This window comes from Mya arenaria, chromosome 2 (assembly GCF_026914265.1).
Source record: "Mya arenaria isolate MELC-2E11 chromosome 2, ASM2691426v1".
In the NCBI taxonomy this organism is placed as follows: Eukaryota; Metazoa; Mollusca; class Bivalvia; order Myida; family Myidae; genus Mya; species Mya arenaria.
Genome location: NC_069123.1, coordinates 58,766,670 through 58,790,567, shown reverse-complemented (window position 1 = coordinate 58,790,567; position 23,898 = coordinate 58,766,670). Strand labels below are relative to the sequence as shown.

General features: G+C 36.1%; 2 protein-coding genes across 2 annotated transcripts; one reads left to right on the top strand and one right to left on the bottom strand.

Annotated features, from left to right (window-relative positions):
- Positions 1–14,254, top strand: LOC128218006 (transcription factor A, mitochondrial-like). The gene is made up of 7 exons (XM_052925502.1): positions 1–84; positions 2,908–3,041; positions 4,447–4,517; positions 7,955–8,104; positions 8,970–9,074; positions 11,288–11,341; positions 11,985–14,254. Exons 1-7 carry the CDS (start codon positions 11–13, stop codon positions 12,192–12,194), a joined length of 798 nt encoding a protein of 265 aa, XP_052781462.1. The 5' UTR covers positions 1–10; the 3' UTR covers positions 12,195–14,254.
- A 319-nt stretch (positions 14,255–14,573) lies between these two features.
- LOC128246346 (transmembrane protein 26-like) lies at positions 14,574–20,328 on the bottom strand. Its single transcript, XM_052964539.1, has 3 exons — positions 19,713–20,328; positions 18,579–18,834; positions 14,574–18,217 (listed from the first exon to the last, which is right to left on the bottom strand). Exons 1-3 carry the CDS (start codon positions 19,982–19,984, stop codon positions 17,501–17,503), a joined length of 1,245 nt encoding a protein of 414 aa, XP_052820499.1. The 5' UTR covers positions 19,985–20,328; the 3' UTR covers positions 14,574–17,500.
- Between the last annotated feature and the right edge of the window lie 3,570 nt (positions 20,329–23,898).

Genomic DNA, 23,898 nt, shown 5'->3' with positions numbered 1-23,898 from the left:
CGTATCAAATATGGCGCGCTCCATGTTGGCTGCTTATACAAATATAAGACCTTTAGGGGAATTGCTTTGCAATGGGTGGCCGAGGTGAATTTCACAATATATTGAATATGCAAATTTTGGTGCATGTAGTGTAGAATAGGCAAAACTTGGTGATAAACGTTGGCTAAATTTGAATAAATGATTAAATCATTGAATAAATAATTGTAAACATGACTAGGGACCCTAGTAGTAGTAGGATATTCACGTTCATCCGTTAATTTGCAGACAATCTGTTAAGTAGCAGACTTTTCATATTTTCAATCTTTAAAGATCTGAAATGAAATTGAAATATGTATTGGTTTTGGACCAAAAATTAGTTTTCCCAGTAATGCATCTGAAAACATTCATTCATTATTCTACTCTATGACATCGAAATTGCAGAAAAAATACAATTGCATCTAAAAAGTTTTAGTTGGATACAAACCCACGCCAATTAAGTTCAGAAAAAAATAGAAAACAGCAACCTGAACCACTAGGCCACCAGGACGTATATAATAGTGATGGACATTTTTACCTTTTAACAATCCATTGATAATGCACCAGTCAACAGGGTCCGGGGAAAAGCGGGGACTTTGACTTTCGGTCCAGCCAAGCCTTGGTAAAAAAATCCCCGTCCTGCTGGGCCACATGAAAGAAAAAACACAGCCCATTTCCCCGGCTCTCATTGGTATACCCCGGGACCTGGGGGGGGGGGGGGCGTGGATACAAATGACTGGTGCATAACATTATGTGATAATGTAAATCAACAAATCACACATATTTGTTATTCATGCTAAAGAAAATTGTGGTCTTCAAAGACGGTATTTGATTTTAAGCAATTATCAACATCGATGAAGGATTCAACATTTGGAATCTTAGTTATGACACCCCTAATGACTTGCCACACTTTATTTTGTCTTACAAAAAGAGGTGCATTTTACAAAAGACACAAGGGAGTCCTGTGAACCACAGTAACATGAATTTTGGAAATTGAATGTCATTTGGCCAAAGTTTTTTTATTGTTCTTTTAACAAAATCTTGCCGCTGAAAAAAAATGTGATTTTGGAAAGAGAAAAATGGGTATCATTTTTTTTATTTATTCAGTTTCACTTAAAATGATAACGTCTGCGATAGCCAAATTTTCTATATAAAATTTTCATTGTTTCTGGAGCCAGTTTTCGATTATTCATCCCATTGTATGTGCTGATTTTTGTATCTTTTGTGAGATGTCTGATTGGATAACAAAGGTTTTGAAGGAACATGGAAGCCTTCTGCCTTGGTGCAGTTAAATTATTCCTTGGATGGCAAAAAAGTCAATTATTTTATAAAAATAAATGAAAATGATACCATCTCTGACTTTTTTAACGACAACATTCCCCCTCGAACACTCGTTAATAATAATATATGTGGTAATCAAACAGCTGGTAATGCAAATAAACAAGAAAAAATATAGAAACACCAAATGACATGCCGGGATCTGTTTAATTCAATTTGGGATCTAGTTCATTGACATAGAGGTTCTGTTGAAGACAGAGGAAGAAATATGCCCCCTCTCATATCAATGCATTTGAGGTCATGATGTCAGCAACTAAGACAAAAGTAATGCATTCTTAATTAGTAATTAATTAACATTTCCTTCCGTACAAAATAAAATAAAATTAAAGGCCATATTGACAATTATAATGTCATATAATCAACTTCGAGGTCATTGTTTTTCATTCCATGTTCAAAATAATAAATAATTATGCTATATCAAGTATATTATGCATAGGTTTGTTGAATAAAAGGTTTGAGAACTGTAAACATGTTAACATTATATGAATCCTGTTAATATTTTTTGCCCTTTTTGCCAAAACAACGTTATTTTTCCTCTACCTAGGTGGCTTTTTTCACACTTACACAATTTATACGTGCCGGTATTAGGTACACATCTTTATATTGTATAATCAGTCAAGCTGACATTTTGTTGTCTACATCAGAGCCCACCCTGGAGCAGGGGATTTTGTCAAAATCCCTCTTGTCGGAGGTGTACCAGCAGTGCGTTCAGTAAGGCGAGCGTTTTCAAAACGCTCGCAAACGCTTTGTTTTGTATCCCAGTTGCAACGCATCGCAAACACGTTAAGGGGGAAATCAAACAGCAAACGTTCGCCGCAAACATGTTTACTGAACGCGTTGCAGTCTTTTTTTAAAAAAAATAGAATCCGAGTCCAAGTCTTTTATCACGGGTGTCAGTCCCACCGTGCCTGTCACGGGTGTCAATCGCACCGTGCCTGTAAAAGTCCCCGCGGTTGCTGAAGCGCAATTCTTCCAGACGGGGAAAAACGTTAATAATTATGTGTATTTGTTTAACTTTTAGTTTCCACAGTTTTGTAATTTATACATACCGGTATCAGGTTCACATCTTTATATTGTATAAAACACAATTATGTGGATTAAATTATGAGCATGGTCACAATACATTAATTCTCAAAATTTGTGTCACTGTGTTCAGACACCTGTGGTGTCTAGTGTTCTAAAGATGGATTATAATGGAAAATTGATGCAAAAGGTCGACATTGTCAACTATTAACAGTGATTTTGTTATCATTGAGAACTGAAATATTCATTTTAAAAATCCACATATAGCTCTTCAACATTGCATATCTTTCAAAAATTAGTCTCAGAAAACACAATGTTTCAAAATCACAGTGTTTGTCTCAGAAAGTGCACATTTGCAAGTTCAAGTTGAGCTTAGGAATTTATAACGTTTTGCTTTTCAAAAATAAAAAAATAAGAGAAGGGCATTAGAATAGTGTTAATACATAACATGTGAATGTGTGAAATTTAGACTATTATAGTATTATGTTATTTTTCTTGAAATTTACAGCATGAGTTTCTTCTCTTTTATAGGATCATTGCAAATGACTTGAGATGTTTATCCACAACTCCCTGCTGTTGTATAGCTGAAAAGCCTAAAAGGCCAGATAACGTATATTTTCAATACCGTCTCAAAGTTAAAGATGAAGTGGACAGGTTATATCCAGGTACGCTTTGTTTTTGTGTCGCATGTGAAGCTTTGGAGATGCATATGAATTACTTTGTCTGTTGTCATCATCTGTGGCATTGTGGTAGGAGTAATACTATGGTTTCTGTTCAATAACGTTTGAATGACATTTTTGTAAGTCTTCAAACTTGGTATGAACATTTGTGATGGTCAGTACATGACCTATTTTGGGATAATGTGATGGTCAGTACATGACACCTATTTTGGGATAATGTGATGGTCAGTACATGACACCTATTTTGGGATAATGTGATGGTCAGTACATGACACCTATTTTGGGATAATGTGATGGTCAGTACATGACACCTATTTTGGGATAAGAAGGTCAAAGGTCATGATGACCTTTAGGCTTATCAAAAAAGAGGGGTTGCTCCAGGCAAGAGACACATACAAATCACAGATTTCTAGTATGTTTACAAGAGACTTATATTTTTTTGCCTCCACAAAAATTGGGGGGTGGCAGTGTATAGATTTGCCCTTGACCCTACGTGTGTGCGTGCGTCCTTCAGACATACTGTCTTAATTATGCAAACTTGTCTCATTTAAAACAATATAACCAAAAGTCTTGAAACCTTGGGGTCATCTTAATTGGGTGATGTGCACCTGAGGTTTGCTTCCTACTGCATTATGCCAAAACAGCAGAGGTATAGACCTTGCATAAGCAAAAATATGCATTTCTTGACTTCTTTTGCTCCAACTCCCAAACTATATTACCTAGAGTCATGAAACACAGGAGAATGTTTATAGTGTGATGAAATTGTGCACCTGTGGTTTGGTTTCCTGCTGCACTAATAGTAACCAGAGTTATGGCCCTTAAAATTGCATTTCTGGACTGTGACTCTCAATATTCCATACCTATTTCACCCAAGAGTCTAGAAACCTTGGCAGAATATTTATTTAGATGATGATGGTGTACACCCAGGACTGTGTTTACACTGCACTTATTTTATGGAACTTGTAATTTGATGCACATTTATGAAGAATGGAGAAACTAGTGGACCTTTCTTTTGTGACAAATGCGGCATTTAGGGTATCTGTGTCCTATGGACAGTTCTAGTTTTACCAAACAAACACTTATTATTCTTATGGGTATATTATTTGTTTGGGATGATCACTGTAAAACACATTGTGTAGGTTCGTTTCCTTTATTATAAGTCACTCATAGAATGACAACACACAGGAAGTTACGTTACGTCACTCTCGTACATCGTGTTATGTCGCACCAAAATCCCAACATTATTGTCTTTGACAAGTTTTATAAACAGCAAGTGTGTTTCAGTTACTTGAAAATTATGGCGATAGTTTTGTCAAATTACCTGTATGATTTTTACATTTAACAGTCATTAAACAATCTAACAAATCTTTGCTTTTTTCTGTTTTTGCAGAGAAGAGTGTTTCTGAAAAAGCAAAAATCTATGGAGACATGTACAGAAAACTACCTGATGCTGAAAAGCAGGTTTGTTTAAATTTTCCTCAGCATCCACATTTAGCCAGGGATCCAACATAATTTATTTTTGCAGAAATGTAAATGAGGGAAATGTTAGATATGTTTGTGAAAGTATTTCTGTGTTTTTTTGAGGATATTTCGACCTGGTTAGTAAGATTATAGTGCTTTTATTGCAATAAAAATACGCCTCTGGTTGGTAAATGCTTTCACTTTTCAGTTTATTATCCCTAAATTTTTCGGGGTCAGGAGGTCAATAGCCAATGTCAAAGTCAGCATTGTTATGTCAGTACAATAATTTAAGATTAGTTTGACCAAAGACCATGAAACGTCACTGATGGGTTGCTTTTGACCAGTCATTTCAATGACCCATATTGTTTTTGGGGGTCAGTGGATCAAAGGTCAAGGTCACAGCCAATGTTGTATGGAAACAAATTCTGCATAAAAACTCAGAATGATTTAAGACTATGAAACTTTATTGGCACGTGTTATTAACCAATCAATGAATCTTGTTGATAATCAGCCATATCACTGCTGTTGATCTCCTGCTTTATATGTGCCAATGTTTAATTGACTTTGTCCTCAATTACTTGAGCAGCTTGAGCCAAAGATCAGCATACTTTGGAATCAAGTTTATTGAATAAAATTGATAACCAGCCAGATTTCTGATTCAATAGTCCAGCGAGACAGGTCAATTATCCATGTATGTTTTTGCAATCCTTAAATCTTAGTAATGCCATATATTCACTGTCATATACCAATATTGCTTGTTGAGAAAATGTGCTTTTTTTGTAAAAATAAACTTTAATGCTACTTATTCATTGTTTATCGGTTTTAAACTGGAATATTTGAAGAATAAGGAGAGCTATACTACTCACCCAAGCGTTTGCGTCACACCTTGGTTAAGGTTTTGCATGTAGTCATTATCTCAGCAAATACATCATTTATTGCATTACAACTCTAGATATGTATTCTCAACTATCAAACCTACTTAATTAATGAGGTTAGATAACACTAATTTAAAAATAATGCAAATAATGTTCCTTTATTACCGGTATTTGACTTAAAATTCTGGTGAAGTTTTTGCAAGTAGGCACATTTAAGTCAATATATTAGCAAATACAACACACATGTAGTGTATTGAAACTTTAGACATGTTCCCAACTATCCAACCTAATTAATGAATCGAGTTAGATATCTCTTGCATATAATGCAAATAGTGGCCATTTATTGTTTGACATAGAAATTCTTGTTAAGGACTTTATACAATGGTTCTCAACCACCCAGCTTACTAAAATAACCAAGTTGGATAACTGTTTTTTACAAATAATGGCCCTTTAATTTTTGGACTTCAAGATTCTGATTAAGGTTTTGCATGTTACCTTATTTAACTCAATATTTCTGCAAATACATCATGTTTTGCATTAAAACTTTATACTTTGGATCCCAACCATTTAAATTTCTTAAATAATCAAGTTAGATAACTCTTTCTCCCACCTCAGATAAGTAGATCCAAAAATTTGTCCATGCTGGAAATTTCTATTTTGCCCATGGGCAAAGATATGATAAAACAAAGTACCCGTATGAAACTCCTTTTTTTAATGAGATCACACAATTACCTCCCTTGTTGAAGACCGTCGTCTGTAGCATCATGGAAAACTTGTCTTGTGGCAATATTTAAAATCCAAATTATTACTTCAAATTATTTTAAATGCCACCATAAAAAGTTTTCACGCTCCATTCAAGAAATAATGCTGCACTCTTCTCATAACGATTTAACTATAAACATAATCTAAATCACTGAGCGCATATCCATGACAACCGTGACTATCACATCTATACGCACATTTTTTTCATGACACTCAAAAGAGTTCCAGCGAAAGATACATTTTTACTTTATTTTGTTTAACTGAGGTGGGAGAAAAAGCATCTTTCATGGCCAAGAGTATTAGATAGGTTCTGAGGAAACCTTGGGTTGGGATGAACCTATGTTACAACCTCAGACATAGAAGATACTTATATATATAATCTTGCATTCAATGCAAATTCTGCCTCTTTGTTATTTGACTTAAAATTCAGGTTAAGGTTTTGCATGTAAGCACATATAAGTCAATATCTCAGCTCCTACAGGATGTATTGCATTGAATCTTTAAACAATCAAGTATGATGACCCTTCCTGCATATAATGCAAATTTTGCCCCTTTATTTTTTGACTAAGAAATTCTGTTAAAGGTTTTGCTTTTAATCTTAAAGACAATAATGTTGGGATTTTGCACTGATCCATGCATGTTTGACTTAAACTTTGCTTTTTCTAAAACTAAAAAGCGGCTGAATAGTGGAGTGGGCTATCTCTGTGACAGCACTTGTTTATTTTACATGATATATATGACAGCCATTGAACAAATGAGCTATTTCCACAACGTAATATCTTATTGGTGATGAAGTAAACAATCAGTATGACAACTTTAAAAATTGAAAATACATTGTAAAACATTTCATAACAGACTTAAATGGAAACTTGGATCGTATGAAACATTGAATCAGTCAAGGTTTTAGCTTGGGCCCGGTTTCCTCAAAAGATCTCAGTTTTACTGTATATGGGCATGTGTACATATGATTAATGGCCGTCAGTAAGGTTCGGGGAAGATTGACCACTACATTTGTTCTAAATAAGTATTAGAAATTATTAAGGAGTGTATTAATTAATTGATTGCAATTTTACAAACTGTTGTACCGAAAGCATAATGTAACTGGGTCCATATACACTAACCCCTTAAGTCAGACTTTAAGGCCTAAGCTAAGAAATGCTCAATCTTTTATGTTACAAAATTAATATTTTGAACAAAAGTTTTTTTTAAATATTTGTAGCTGTTGTTTGTTACATATACATTTTGCTGTTTAAATGATTGTCATTCTCTTACCTGGTGCTATATTTCAGACTCTAGCTGCCAATTATGCCCTGTTGGTGTCCAAGTATCAGGGTCATCCTCTTACCTGGTGCTATATTTCAGACACTAGCTGCCAATTATGCCCTGTTGATGTCCAAGTATCAGGGTCATTCTCTTACCTGGTGCTATATTTCAGACTCTAGCTGCCAATTATGCCCTGTTGGTGTCCAAGTATCAGGGTCATCCTCTTACCTGGTGCTATATTTCAGACACTAGCTGCCAATTATGCCCTGTTGATGTCCAAGTATCAGGGTCATCCTCTTACCTGGTGCTATATTTCAGACTCTAGCTGCCAATTATGCCCTGTTGGTGTCCAAGTATCAGGGTCATCCTCTTACCTGGTGCTATATTTCAGACTCTAGCTGCCAATTATGCCCTGTTGGTGTCCAAGTATCAGGGTCATCCTCTTACCTGGTGCTATATTTCAGACTCTAGCTGCCAATTATGCCCTGTTGGTGTCCAAGTATCAGGGTCATCCTCTTACCTGGTGCTATATTTCAGACTCTAGCTGCCAATTATGCCCTGTTGGTGTCCAAGTATCAGGAGCAGATAAAGGCGTGGAAAAACTCCCTATCCAAGGAGGAGATAACAATACTAGAGAAACAAAACCAGGAGAAAGCCAAGCAGAAGAAAAAGCGCAAGATAAAGAAGGTTTGAATTGATATTCTTGTTTAATTATATTCATCTAAATGATGCATAATTGAATTGATTTTGTATAAAAAAAAATTCACTCAGATCATTTTACAAGAAAATTATGTGCAATTGTTTATAAAAACAATTTATTTCAACTTATGGTCAGCTAGCAGGTTTTTACTGGAGTATAAAAAGTAAAGAGTATTTAGTTTTTCCATAAAAAAAACTAGGTTGTAAGATTGTCTTCATGACAGGATGGCGTGCCACTTACAAGACTCGGGTCTGTACACGAAAGGTCAAGGTCACAATTAAATGTCATAAGTTAACACATGCCTCATACTTCATGTTCAGCCTGTTTTTTTGCATCTGGGTTTTTCACGTTGACTAAACCATGAACCAGACCCATGCCTGTAGGTCAAAGGTGAAGGTTGCACTGAAAGGTCATTTTTCAAAAAATCTTGTATTTTGACATGTCAAGGTTGTTACTTGGCAATCATGTAAAACAAGTAAACTAGTCTTGTGATGTTAAGTGGAAACAATCAAACATGTTGCTTAGTATTGAATAATTCAGTTGAAACATGTAAACTAGTCCTGTATAGTTTAGTAAACATGTTTACTAGTTTAGTTTAGTTTAAACATATTTTATTGCATGACGATACATTTACACAATATTTGATGATGATAACAACAAAAAAACAGAAACAGTGCCCTGTAACAAAGCTTACGTTCATATAAAAAGAACATGCAAAGGGATTGGGCCATGATTTTTTCCAACATCAGTTACGGCCCTTTCCCAAAAGGTTTACTAGTAGTTCATTGGAAACAAGTTAACACATCCCATATATTTAAGGGGAAACAAGTAAACTAGTCTTGTATTTTTCAGCTGCTGAAGGAGAATGAGAAACCCAAGAGGCCAGCGGCACCTTTCTTCATCTTCTACAAAGAACACTTACCTCAGAAAGGGGAGGGAATTGATGGTTACAGACAGGTGTGATACAATTTAAGGGGACACATGAATGAATGATGCCATTTTTCTGTTCTTGTTATGGTTTTCTTGAAAGGTGCACTCATAGAGCTTAGAGCAGATGTTTGTAAAATGTGGCCTTTAAAAATGGAAACTGTATAACATTTTGCATCTTAAAATGAATATGGATACTAGCGTTTCCAAGTAAAACAGGCTCAAATACTGGTTTTATCAAGGAAACAGGCCAATAAGTAATTTACTTGCCCTAAAGGAGGGCCCTGATGTCAGCATCTGTGTGCAAATAAAGTTTTAGGGCAAGTTGGCAGTTTTGGGGCTATGGTCAAGGTTTTGTTACTGAAAAGAAATGAGAAATGGTTGGTACTGATTTTTATGCCCCGTGTCTCCGGTTCAATAACTTGTGTCTGTGCTATAACTTTCTCTTGTATGGACAATATTTAAAATAACTTGCCACATGTGTTTGATATAACAAGACGACGTGTCACGTGTAAGACCCGTGTCCCTACCTTTAAGGTCAAGGTCACACTTATTCACAATGGAGTGCTGCATATAAGGACATAGAGTATAGGTTGTCCTGTCCGGGCTGTAACTATCCCTTGTATGGACAGATTTTAAAATAACTTGCCACATGTGTTTGACATATCAAGAAGACGTGTGGCGTGCAAGACCCGTGTCCCTACCTCTAAGGTCATGGTCACACTTAGTGTTATTCACAATGGAATGCTGTATATATTAGGACATAGAGTATAGGTTGTCTTGTCCATGCTGTTACTTTCATTTGTATGGACAGATTTTAAAATGACATGCCACATGTGTTTGACAAACCAAGATGACGCATCGCGTACAAGACCCATGTCCCTACCTCTAAGGTCAAGGTCACACTGTATGAATCATTAGATTGTGGTATTTTTATCAAGTTTGTTCAAATCGTGCCCCAGGAGTCAAAACTGGCGCTTAGGGTCACAAGTTTTCTATAGACTAATGGAAAATCTTCTATGTAGCATTATATAGTGGTCATCAACTAAGTTTGATCAAAATATGCCCCTTGACAAATCTGGCTATACACTGGGATTCACAAGTTTCCTATATACTTACATAGGAAAATCTTTGAAAATCTTCTTCTCTCAAACCGCTTGGCCCAGATCGTTTATATGTGTTAGGTAGCATCATATGATGGCCCTATGTCACGTTTGTTCAAATTATGCCCCTCATGCATAGCCAACCCCGACTTACTTGTACTTTCTTTTTTTGAAGATACAGCATTGAAATTTGGATCATTGTATAGTTTTGAAAACAAATATTAATATTGTTCTTGCATGACCTTGATTGTTACCTTACCATACTTTCGGACCATGACTGTGTTCAGTTTCGAAAATAAATATCAATGTTTCCTTCTGATGACTTTTACTGTGTTAATATACTTGCTTTTGCTTATTAATGCTAATTTTGAAGCTGCAGACCATGTCTACAGTTTTTAAAACAAATAATATTGTTGTGCTTGGATGACCTTGACTTTGACCTTTTGACATACTTTCTTATTTTTGAAGCCACAGCAGTGAAATTGTGACAATGTGTCTGTTTTGCAAACAAACATCAATGTGTTCCTCAGTTGAACTGTACCATGACCTTTTGACCTATTTGTCTTTTTTTGAAGCTTCATGTAAAGCAATGAAATTTGGAACATGTGTACAGTTTTAATAACAAAAATCAAGGTTGTGCTTGATTGACCTTAACCACTACATTATTTAACAATATTTGATGAAAGTTTAATCCCTAGTTGCATTACCATAAACCAATACACTCATTGTGATGATTCAATTCTCAACTCGATTTAGGGCCACATGGCTCTCTTGTCTATAATGGGAAGGAATGCTGCATAGTTTAAAGCTACATTCAACTCTGCCAAATTAAGTTCTTTATTACCTTGTGTCCGAAACACACTAAGTTGGTTAAAATGTTGTTATGACGAAAGCAATTGATCTGAAATATGTAAGGATTTATTTAAATTTATTGCGTTTTTCATAAATTTTGAAAAAAAATTAACCTCTTTCTCAGCCTACCTTATTTGGAGCTTTGTTTAAAATCATATAAAATGACTCTTACATGCATCTATTTTGTACCATTGTATGCTTATGTCATCTTACTGAACACTTGTTAATGGTCGTAAACTGGTCAAATTCCACCCATTTTTTATTAATGAAGTATTTTGGGTGTTTCAGGCAGTTGCTGATGCTTCAGAACAGTGGAAGGGCATGTCCGAATCTCAGAAAAAGGTATCTTCAATCACATTTATCATCAGCAAACATCAGAAGAAAATCTTATGACATGATGAAGTAATAGTACTACATAAATATTATCTGAAGTAAGCTTGAGTGTCTAACAAAGGAAGTAAAACTACATTTTTTCATAGCCTTGATGTTGTTGGTAGCACTGTCATGCATGTGCTTGAATTTCCGTCATGGGAACCCATAATTAATTTACACATCATATTATGTTTGGCAAGAACTTTTAATGTTGCAAAAATATTGCCTTAGATTTGTGTCTTGACCAATAAGAAAACAAATACAGACTAGCAATACAATTGTTGGATATCCAAAGATGATAAAATGAAGGATAAATTGTGATTTGAGGATTTAAGAGCTTTTAATTTCCGACTTCTGTACGTTTGTAAATTTTGTCTTTTTTGCTCGGATAGAAATGGCTTTGGTCTTTGACCCGTTATACTTAAATGAAATGTTCAGGACTTTCAGGATTGGGACTTTTGATCTGTTATCATCCCGGGATATGCTTTCATCAGTCCTCTTAACTTCTAAACTAGGTGTCCTAGTTGCTTCGGTATATGCATTTAAACTTATATCTTAGAAACCACCAAGAGGATTTGAAGCTTATTTGAAAAATATCTTGTTTTATTTACAGGTTTATTATGACCAGGCAGCTAAGCTGTTTGAGGACTACCAGCATCAAATGCATGTCTGGGAGACCCAAATGCTGAAAGAGGGAAAACACGAGCTTGTCCGTGCAAAAACACTTGAAAAGTTCAATCAGGAGAAGAAGAAAATGCATGAAGTTGTGACAAAACAAACTGAATCGCAGAAAATGGACCCAGCATCAAAATCTAAAAAATGATTCTTTTTAATGAGGGAACTTCAAAAAGTTGTTAAAAATGATATAACATGTTTAATTGAATTGTGCGTATTGGTCAGGCCTTTATCTATAAAACATGAAACTTTTGCAGAAACTAATTGAGTAATGCAACAGTTATTTTGTTTTCAAATGATATATCTCCAACACTAGCCAATGTTTTTACTGTGTATTGAAATAAGAACTTCAGTAATTGAGTTAAGAAATCAAATTTCAATTTCAGCTTAATCAAAACACAGCTCTTTGAAAATATTAATAGAGCTTGATCAATGCCAACAATGATTTAAAAAATTAAATATTTAAAGCTGGTCAATTAAGTTTAAAAGATGGCATCCATGGTGGATGTCAACCATAGCATTAACTGTAAAGTATGTTGTTGCTGTCAGTGAATGATTAGGGTATTGCTTATGAGGCAAGGATTTCTTAATGTATGTGCATCACCATCACCATTGTTCTAAAAGAAAAGAAAATATTGTTATGACTAAAAATTGGGACTTCGAAAAGGGCATTTTACTGTTATACGGCATTTTCCAAGCCAATACAAATGAGTGGAGGTGTTATTTCTTGACAGAATAATGAATGAAGTTGTGCTCCAACTTTGATTATGGTCACTAGAATTATTTTGTTAAAAATGTGCTTTTGGAATGGTGACTTAATACTTCATATGGCTTTTGAAGAAATATATTATTGCTTAAAACATATACTGCGGGCAGATATCTCTGCATGTTTTAGACAATGATTAGTAGGAATACAAAAATGCCTATGTGTAGAGGGGGCATATAAAGGAACCAATTTCATGTATCCTATGCTGGTGTGCATGATATTAGCCATGTTATAGAACTTTTTGGAAGTACTCTCAAATAGGGATAATGATGGTTTTCTCTTGCCATTTGCATTGATCCTATGTGGTTCATAAGAGTTGCTTATTGATATAGACTTTGTCAAATGTATTGAAAAGGGTTGTTTCCAAATTCCTGGATGGGATGTCCTCAACATGTTAGTACAGTATTAAAGTGTTGTGTATTCATGTTTTGTGTTTGTTGCTGCGAACAGGTTTGTACAAGGTTTTATGCTGACATAAAGCTAGATATTTACTGTAGTTACAAATGTATGTACATTAACATACCAGGAAACCCCTGAAATAATGGTGAATAGGGTAATATCCTACTTCGGTACTTGATTGCAACACTTTGCTACATATTTAAGTCACATTATAAGCCTAAAGCAACATCCATGATGGAAGTGAAGCACCATTATAATGACATTAATCTTCATATGGTTGCATACAAACTCCATTGGATAGTATCTCACAGGCATTTGTATATTCGAAAGAAATATTCCTTTCAAACATTGTTATAGAATTTAAATGTCAATGAACTGATGTAGTACTTTGTATCACATGTACCTGTTTGTTTTGTGGCTCATTTTTAGAACTTGTGTTATTCAATAACCAGAAATTGTAACATGACCACATTGTGTTCATTTCTTTCATAGCCTGTACTCATGTGTCTGTTCTTTGCGCATATATGAGTGCTTCCACTGTTTTATTCCCGGTAAACAAAAAAATAAATTCTGCATTATTTGTGATGCCAATGCCCTATCTCTTTCATTCTCTGAATATTTCAAAAGGTGTCAGTTCAATTATGAAGCCTTTGTTATCCTTTGACGTAGACAAGCACTGTTATTTTTGTTTTATCACTTTTTTTTTTTGTTTAAAGCTAGAAATCTCAGGATTAGACTTCAAGCCAGCATATATTAAGCATGTCATGTATAACTCCAGCCCACTTCATATTTTTATACCTCCTTTATATCTCTATATAACACATAGTAAGCTACAGCACGCATCATTTTGAACTGTAAGCAGCTGTACCACTGTTGCTAGCTGACGGTAACCATGTTCAAGAGTGGTCAGCCACTATGTTTCAGCGGCACCTTAAGTGGATATTGAAAGAGTGTACATGTGCATGTATTTACGTATTGCTTATGTAGATTGTGTTGCTGTGTGTTTAAGTGTGTGTCGGGCATTATAATAAAATGAAACATTCGGTGCTTTGTACTGACTGCGTTTTAATCTGTGTTCAATCTAGCTTTGATAACAACTACCAGGTATTTTTATAGCATGTACTAGTTCTCAACCTGGAATGAAATTACACTAGGAGAAGTGCATCAAGCAATACTCAGTGTTCAGTTATATTTCAACTCATTTTTGCTAAGGATCACAGAAAGCTTTTACTGAAATGCCCTCATATAGACGTATTTCATTCAAAGGAAATTGTCACAGAATAACAATAAGTTTGCTAGAAAATTGCACGCTTGAGTTTATTGAGTGTATAACAAAATCCACGCGGACAAAATATGAAAAATATTGCTTGCATATTACTCCAAAAGTGTTTGACCTGCTCTCAGAAAATTGCATAGGAATGTTAGTCAGCATGGGCCATTGTGCACCTGCTATTTCTTCAAAAAGAACTGGTTAAAACCGAGATCTTGATCTATATAAAAAGCTACATGGATATATGGAAACAATGGGCTTCGTGACAGAGTAAACCTGACCCGAATGACTTAATAGCGCTCAAACTCATTTAATTGCGGAAGTGCAGCTGTAATACACAGAGGATTTAATAAGTGCCTTTTTCCTCTGTACAAGTATTTATGATAGATAGTATGAGCACGGGGGTCGAGTATGCATGATGGACATGAGACCGCATTTACAGTTCAAATACTTAAGTCTTCTGTCTTTTAAATGTTTTACCTGTGTATTTAATTAATATTGCACGGTAAACTATTCCAAGTATCGAGTATGTAGCGACCTTCCTCAATCAGGAGAAGTTCGGCGGTGTACAATCTGTACAATTTCTGGACAGTTTAGAGTAGATCGACTGTTAAAAACGGCCGAGCACTTGTAATGCTTATCTATGGAACTCTTACCAAGCTTGTATATACTCGTACTGCGAAAAATTACGAAGTGAATTTTGAATAAATCTATGGCCTGTCAATCGGCTACACATACCAAAGAAAAACCATCAACACCCGTCAGCGATTTGGCTTTTTTATAAAGTATCACTAAGAACCAAATAGGGCGGGCTTATTGCCAAGCAAAACATCCAATCATGTAGTTTGAATTGGTTTCACTTCTTCGAAGGTTTAAATTACGCTTGCAAGAACGACAAACAAAATATGTTTTAACGGGTTGAAACTAACCGTTCAGAACCGCCAATTATGCGGTTCAAATTGACTTCTTTTCGATGCAATCATTCTTTGCTTTACTAGTGACGAGCAAGTTAATTGGCAAACAGAGGCTTACTTGGCACATATATGCCAGCTGTCACATGAATGCTTTTCTTTTATTAATTACCTAAACTGTGTCTTGTCCGATCTTTAATTTTAGAGGTCTCTGTCCAATCATTACCAACTTAAGTCAGAATGTATATAGGCATAATATGTTGAACAAGTTCAATAACCAGCCATATTGCTCTAGTCACTCAAAAGTTATCACCATTTAGTTATAGAAATTACCTAAACTTGGTTAAGTCCGATCAATAGCTTTAAAAGCCTTTGTCCAATCCGCATCAAATTTAGTGAGAATGAGTAAGGGCATTATATATCAGCCAAGTTTAAAAAACAGCCATTATGCTTAATTCATTCGAGAGTTATGGCCCTTTTATTGTAGAAAGTGACCTATAATCATTAAATGTAAGAATGTGTGTGGGCATAATATCTCAGACGAGTTTGATAATTAGCCAAAGCACTGTAGTTGTCCGAGCGTTTTTCCCCTTTAATTATAGAAATGTCTAGAGCCCCATTAAAGCATCCTCGGCACCCCATCGTATCATAACCTATATAATATCATCTAGGTTATGATACGCTGGGATGCCGAGGATGTAATAAAGTTTTTACTTAGGTGAGCGATATAGAGCTATCTTTGCCCTCTTGTTTAATAAGTGATCCGGTTTAGGCATCTTGAGGATCGTATTCAGGATCTTGATTTGAAAGGATGATGTTTTCTTCATGCCATTTAACTATAGTCACAGGGGGCTTTGTTACTGAATTCAATTCACTTGAATTAACTAACATATTATTTTTATTTTGACAGGTTTAAGGAATATTTGTCTGTTTTGTGAACGTTAAATTGTCACGACAAGTGCAATTCATTATCCAATTGAGTTTTACTTATACAAATCCTCCAAACATTGCAAAGAATTGTTTCCTGTTTTTTTCTTGCACTGAAGATGAACGGAATATCAAATGTCAGCTAATTTTGTTTTCCCTGTAATGGTTTACGGTTGTTTTAATGTACAAAAAAGTACATACTAACAATATTTAAACATTTTAGTGATCTACATAATATTGTTTAAACTACTAGATGGGCCAGCCACTGTTTAAATCTATCGCTTCACCTAATTTAAATGAATAATGGCCGACACTTGATTTTCTACAAACGTGAGAAATACTGCCTTCTCACTGGGACACTGTTGATCACAAACCCATTATATTCCTGTAGTTATCTTTTAAGAATGTTGAGAGATTAAACTTTCCTTAGTATATTGTTTTCATTGTCTTTATCACTATGTTATACATAAATCGCAAATTAAAGTTGTGTAATGTTTTAAACCCCATTATTTTTAAATAGTTTATGCGATAAAGGTAGATTGATTACTGAGATGTTGTGTTCTGCCATGTATGTATCAGTGAATGTATGTCACTCTCAAAAATCACTGAGCAAAGATAGCCTCTTGTTGGCACATCATTCCAATTAAATAAATATTGAGGTTCATGATCAAGGTTGCAGGTCATCTGCGGTTATTCAAACCAATGATTCATACAAGTACGTATAAAGTGGTATATGTTATCGTGTTTATAATTTAATGTTAATAAATTTTTAACAATTTTGTTAGTGAGTGCAAAATTCATTAAATTCACATCCGTACACAGTACAACTAATACATCTGGTAATATGAGCAGATTTATGTATGTATCTGGTTATACAAAATACTTTAAAGTCCGTGTATCAGTCAGTGGCGGGACTAGCGTGGGGCACTGTTGGCCAGCAAGTGTGTCCACTGTAAGATGTATAAAAGTGCTCTTGAATGAAGCCTAGAATGCATGAACGGTTTTAAATGTGTTAACCCCCTCCCCCATCCCCTCCCGCAGTTATGAATTCCTAGACCCGCCACTGTAATTTCTATATGCATACACTGTACAATCCTCACTTTTAACATTTTTAAATTCCATTTATGATATCGTCACGCTTCAGTCGATTTGAGCAAATCAATTCGTTCTTCATTAGGTCACTAAGGAAAAATTCCTGTACCGTTCATGTAACTCCGTTCCGGTAACGATCCAAACGTTCGATGTGCTAATCCATTTGGAGTGGCGATTCTTATTCCAGTGTCATGTTGCATGTGAATAGCCCTGGAAAAGTCGACGGCTTCAACTGCCTCGACGTCGCCGTCAGACCCATAGCAGCACGGTAGTTTTAAGCACAAAATGCTTAGGCGATACAATAGTAAAATAATAGTCACGATATTTTTTATTATGAAAAACACCAAACTGTATGTTACTAGGTTCAAATACAGCATGATGTAAAGTCGCAGGCAAAGAAAGGGGCCGTCTTGGAGCATAACGCTCATACACGTGACGAACACTTCCGCGAAATAGTCGCCACACGCCTCCTGTATCCGCTTTGTTCGTTTACTCTGGAGATGTTTGAACTTGCTCTTGTTCTTGAGGATGGGCACAAACTGGAGGAAGCTGATGGACCACAATGCCAGGATTGCGTAGGTGATACCGAGGTCCGCCTGCACCGCATCCTCGTCATACAGGGCGTACAGTTCCATGGTATCGGAGGCGATGGCCAGGTACTCGAGCAGGAGGTCGGAGAGGTCCGCACGCGAGGTGTGTGCACGAGGCAGCATCCAACGTCCGAAGATAATGAGATAGACGAGGGACTCCTGGATGACCACAATCCATGTCTGCTCCCCTAGTTGCAGCAGTCCCTCTAGTCGATCCTAAAACGAGCGGATGTCATGACTATGGTTGTGTAATTTTGAAACCGTAATTTATTGACGCGATTAGGAAGTTATACCCTCAAACTCATGGATATGTACTAAAACTATAAAACTACCATAAAACTACTGCTTCAAAATTGTATGAAATTGGATATTTCGTTGGTTTTGTCAAAAGTTGCCAATATGTTTATTGATCAATAGTTATCCAATAATGCATATGAATCAGTGAAATCATTTAAATTAGCAAACTTACAAAAAATATAACTGTTCAATGTTTTATAAAAAAACCCGCCTCATATCCATGCTGAGAGAAGACCTAAAAGCTCATAGATACTTCGTTAATTAGAAAACATATACGTACAAGTATGCTGCTGGTAGTGTTGGAAACAAGTTCAGTTGCTATAATGGCCGTGGTGGACGTCACGTTCTCATTGTAAGAATAGTTCATGTATACGTCTGTGGTCGCGTTCTGTGGGTCGGCAAGCGCCTGGTAACCCGCAGTAACGTTAGTTCCATTGTTGCTTGGGCCGATTACCGCGTTTTGGTACTGGGTGAGCTGCAGGAGCCAGATGGCGGGGAACGTGGACACCAGGTAGGCCAAGAAACACGGGCACCACCTGTAAATGGAGCCACATTGTATGACATTTGCATGGAGACATATGACAACGACATTGATTTAAACAGGATGCAGGGTTTTTTGTCAAGTTTCTGCATACATTCACAATAGGTGTGGTAAGAAAATGTTTAATAATTGCAGTTCTCATTTTACGAAAGTGCTTTTTTGTCGTTGGAGCCCTGAATCCATATATGTGAAAAATCTAACAAATGGCTTATGCAATATACAATCAATTATGTAAGCAGATACATTTATCAAAAAATAAAATCCTAGATGTTCGTATTAAATAACCGGTCTTTCATTTCAAATAAATCAAGAAACGCTCTCGTAAATGTTCAACTTTCTGGAGATTTTTGTAAAATTGTGTGCATCTATTTCCCCGAGAATTAAGATAAGATAGCGTTTTCTTGGCATTCACAGCGTTAAAACAGATGCAATCTGAGCGCTGGTAAGACCAGCAAAATTAGTTTCAAAAGCACAAAAGATCAACTGAGTGCTTTACACGTGTCTGATAATACTACATGTAATTAATACACTAAAGAAGGGAGACTTAGAAAATGCATTTATTCTTTATTCTCTGTGTACTTCGATTGTTAGTACGGCTTATTCTTGCTACTTCAAACTTACAAATATTGACTAACATCATGATTACTTTGTGATAATCTGTCTACTTGCTACGATGTGTGTTTTGAACTTATTATATTATCATAATAAATACTGGTAAAACAAACACCCTATTCACTACATGCTCATTGTATATGAAGCATTTTTTTAAAATGTTTTAATACCTTCGCAATAGTTACTTTTTATACCAAGACAGTTACACGGAAGTGTTACACACGGGTGTACATGCATGCTATCATAATTATGTTTACGCACCACTTCCATTCAATGCCTCGCCTCCACTTGACGACAAGAAACGCCTCCACGAGCGTGAAGATGTTCGCGGCCACGAGCGCCCAGTAGCGGTCGTCCTTCTTCGTGACCACCACGCGCCAGACAGACAAGAGGTTGTGGAGTATAAACACCGCGCGCACAAACAAGGCCGCGGCCAACGGGCCTCGGCTTTCCGTCTTCTCCGTGGAAGGTGCCTTTGAATTACCGGTGTCAAACAACCTCAGCCTTCCGTCCATCACACGTAATCTTAACATTTTTGTGCTTTTTATTTGCGTGTTTTTTTCTTCTTCTAATCACCCATTACCTCCTCAAATATTGTTCCCTATTTTAACTGTGTGTTTGATATTGTTTTAAAATTCAGATAATTCCAAATGTAAATTTGAACAGCAATGTTCGTCCGCGCCCACTCTTAATCGACTGAGAAGCTTTCTATGTGCACAAGAGAAATCCAGACAACGCATCCTGAAACTTAATTATGTACCGAATGAGCCCTGCCAAGATTAATATATTTTTACTAATAATTATGATATCAAGTAATGGAGAAAAAGAGAAAAGGTGGCAAAAACATTTTTTCAAGTAGCGTCGTTTTGGTCGCCGATCGTCGAAAGATAGTCTTTAACCGAATTTATAGTGTGTATCATGTTACACGATCAGGCCGCATTTTTATGTTAAGTTTTGTCACTAAAGTACACTTTGTAGAACGGATGTTCTCTTTTACAATTGTCCTCTAAATCATATATAAATCATCGTCTAAAGAGTAATTTAATAACTGACAAACGTGTATTGGTTCAGTTTCAGAATCATTTTGTTGTCATAATGTAACTTGTTCATATTTCATCTTGAGCATACACAATAAAGAGATTTATCTTATGACGCGAGTTATTTAATTGATGGGAATAAAAAGAAAAAAGAAAACATATTTTTTCTTATCCAAAAAAGAAAAACTGATATCATGTTTAATTAATACGCAAGAAATAACTTTTTATATGTACATTATAGACTTTTGAAACATAAATGGTTCACATTACAAATATTTAATACTTCTAAATGTCCTTTTCAATATTTTTGTGTGTGTTTTTTTTTTTATAAAAAATGAAGCGCTAACAGTTGTGTGTTAGGGCATACAAATCAAGGACTCCGCACAATACAGACGCTTCTGCATACACAAGGAAGAGTTACATCTTTATTGCGCTATGCTCTAGGAACGAGTGCTCCAGAACTTAAACTTAAGGTCTTTATTATAGCAATAACCCATTCCCTCCAACGCGTTATGAGGTATAACAGAATATTGTTATAATAAACGGAACATATATTATTATTATTATATGTATACATTTGATAAAACGTGCATTTGAAAGCGGAAGCTAGTTGGTCTTCAACTTGGATTTTTGGATGAATATTCAAACGTCATTGAATAATTTTAAAGTATTTTATTTTAATAAAACAAGGCTAAACAGTCAGTGATTTCTTTTAACGGGTTACGACTTCGCATGACTATTTCGAACATGGAGTTAGAAAAAAATGGCATTCAGGCGATAGTACGATGATGATAATACGACAGCACGATGATGATAACGCGACAGTGCGATGGTGGTAACGCGACAGTGCGATGGTGAAAACGCGACAGAACGATGGTGATGACGCGACAGTGCGATGATGATGACGCGACAGAACGATGCTGATAACGCGACAGTACGATGATGAAAACGCGACAGTGCGACCTACGATAAGGAAAACACGATCTCACGCAATGACGATGATGAAATCGTGACATTACGACGGTGAAAACACGGTAGTATATTGCATTATCATCATCGTACTTTCGTATTTTCAAGTTTTAGTTATCGTACTGTCGCGTTTTCATCATCGTACTGTCGTGAATTCATCATCGTACTATTTTGTTTTCATCATCGTACTGTCGTGTTTTCATCATCGTACTATAACGTTTTCATCACCGCACTGTCGTGTTTTCATCATCGTATTGTCGTGTTTTCACCATCGTACTATCGCGTTTTCATCACCGCGCTGTCGCGTTTTCATCATCGTTCTGTTGTGTTTTCATCAGCGAACTGTCGTGTTATCATCTTCGTACCTTCGACTTTTTGTTTTCATATTTTCGTGATTGCGCGTTTTTATCATCGTGCAATCGAGTACGCGTTTCAGATCAACACATTCACAGGCGATGATCCTAACGGCATTCCGCGGAATATTGAGTTAGAATGATTTGGTTTAGATTGGATGACTTGGCTGAACATTAAACTAAAATGGTTTAGTTAAACATTAAACTGAGATGCTGTAGTTGAACACTGAATCTGGCCATTGAGTTGGGATGATGAAGTTGAATATTGAGTTAAATGTTGACGTGGGTGGATTAGTATAAACATATAAATGGGATGATTTGGTATGCCATTAAATTCGGAAAAGTTGGTTGTCTGAATGGTTTGGTTCCAGATAGAGTTGAGACAATTTGATTGAACTTTCTCGGGGGTGATTGGGTTAAATGTGGAGTTGGGATAATTTAGTTGAATACTGAAATGGGATAATTTGGTTAGGCCATTGAATTGGGATGATTAGGTTGAGCATTGTCGTGGGATGATTAGGTTGAACATTGTCGTGGGATGATTAGATTGAACATTGTCGTGGCATGATAAGGTTGAACATTATCGTGGGATGATAAGGTTGAACATTGTCGTGAGATGATTAGGTTGAACATTGTCGTGGCATGATTAGGTTGAACATTGTCGTTAGATGATTAGGTTGAACATTGTCGTTGGATGATTATGTTGAACATTGTCGTGGGATCATTAGGTTGAACATTGCCGTTGGATGATTAGGTTGAACATTGTCGTGGCATGATTAGGTTGAACATTGTCGTGGGATCATTAGGTTGAACATTGCCGTGGGATGATTAGGTTGAACATTGTCGTGGGATGATTAGGTTGAACATTGTCGTGGGATGATTAGGTTGAACATTGTCGTGGGATGATTAGGTTGAACATTGTCGTGGGATGATTAGGTTGAACATTGTCGTTGGATGATTAGGTTGAACATTGTCGTGGGATGATTAGGTTGAAAATTGTCGTGGGATGATTAGGTTGTCTTTTGATGATTAGGTTGAACATTGTCGTGGGATGAGTAGGTTGAACATTGTCGTGGGATGATAAGGTTTAACATTGTCGTGGGATGATTAGGTTGAAAATTGTTTTGGAAACATTTGGTTGAACATTGTCGTGGGATAATGAGGTTAAACATTGCCGTGGGATGATTAGGTTGAACATTGTCGTTGGATGATTAGGTTGAACATTGTCGTTGGGTGATTAGGTTGAACATTGTCGTGGGATGATTAGATTGAACATTCTCGTTGTATGATTAGGTTGAACATTATCGTTGGATGATAAGGTTGAACATTGTCGTGGCATAATTAGGTTGAACATTGTAGTGGCATGATTAGGTTGAACATTGTTGTTGGATGATGAGGTTGAACATTGTCGTGGGATGATGAGGTTGAACATTGTCGTGGGATGATTAGGCTGAACATTCGGGTTGGATGATTAGGTTGAAAATTGTCGTGGGATGATTAGGTTGAAAATTCTTGTGGGATCGTTAGGCTGAACATTATCTTGGGATGACTAAGTTGAACATTCTCGTGGGATGATAAGGTTGAAAATTGTTGTGGGATGATAAGGTTGAACATTGTCGTGGGATGATTAGGTTGGACATTGTCGTTGGATGATTTGATTGAACATTGTCGTAGTATGATTAGGTTGAACTTTCTCGTAGCATGATTAGGTTGAACATTATCTTGGGATGATTAGGTTGAACAATGTCGTTGGAAGATTAGATTGAACATTGTCGTAGCATGATTGGATTTAACATTGTCGTAGCATGATTAGGTTGAATATTATCTTGGGATGATTAGGTTGAACATTCTCGTTGGATAATTAGGTTGAAATTGGAAGATTAGGTTGAACATTGTCCTGGCATGATTAGTTTGAACATTGTCGTGGGATGATTAGGTTGAACATTATCTTGGGATGATTAGGTTGAACAATGTCGTTGGAAGATTAGATTGAACATTGTCGTAGCATGATTAGATTTAACATTGTCGTAGCATGATTAGGTTGAATATTATCTTGGAATGATTAGGTTGAACATTCTCGTTGGATAA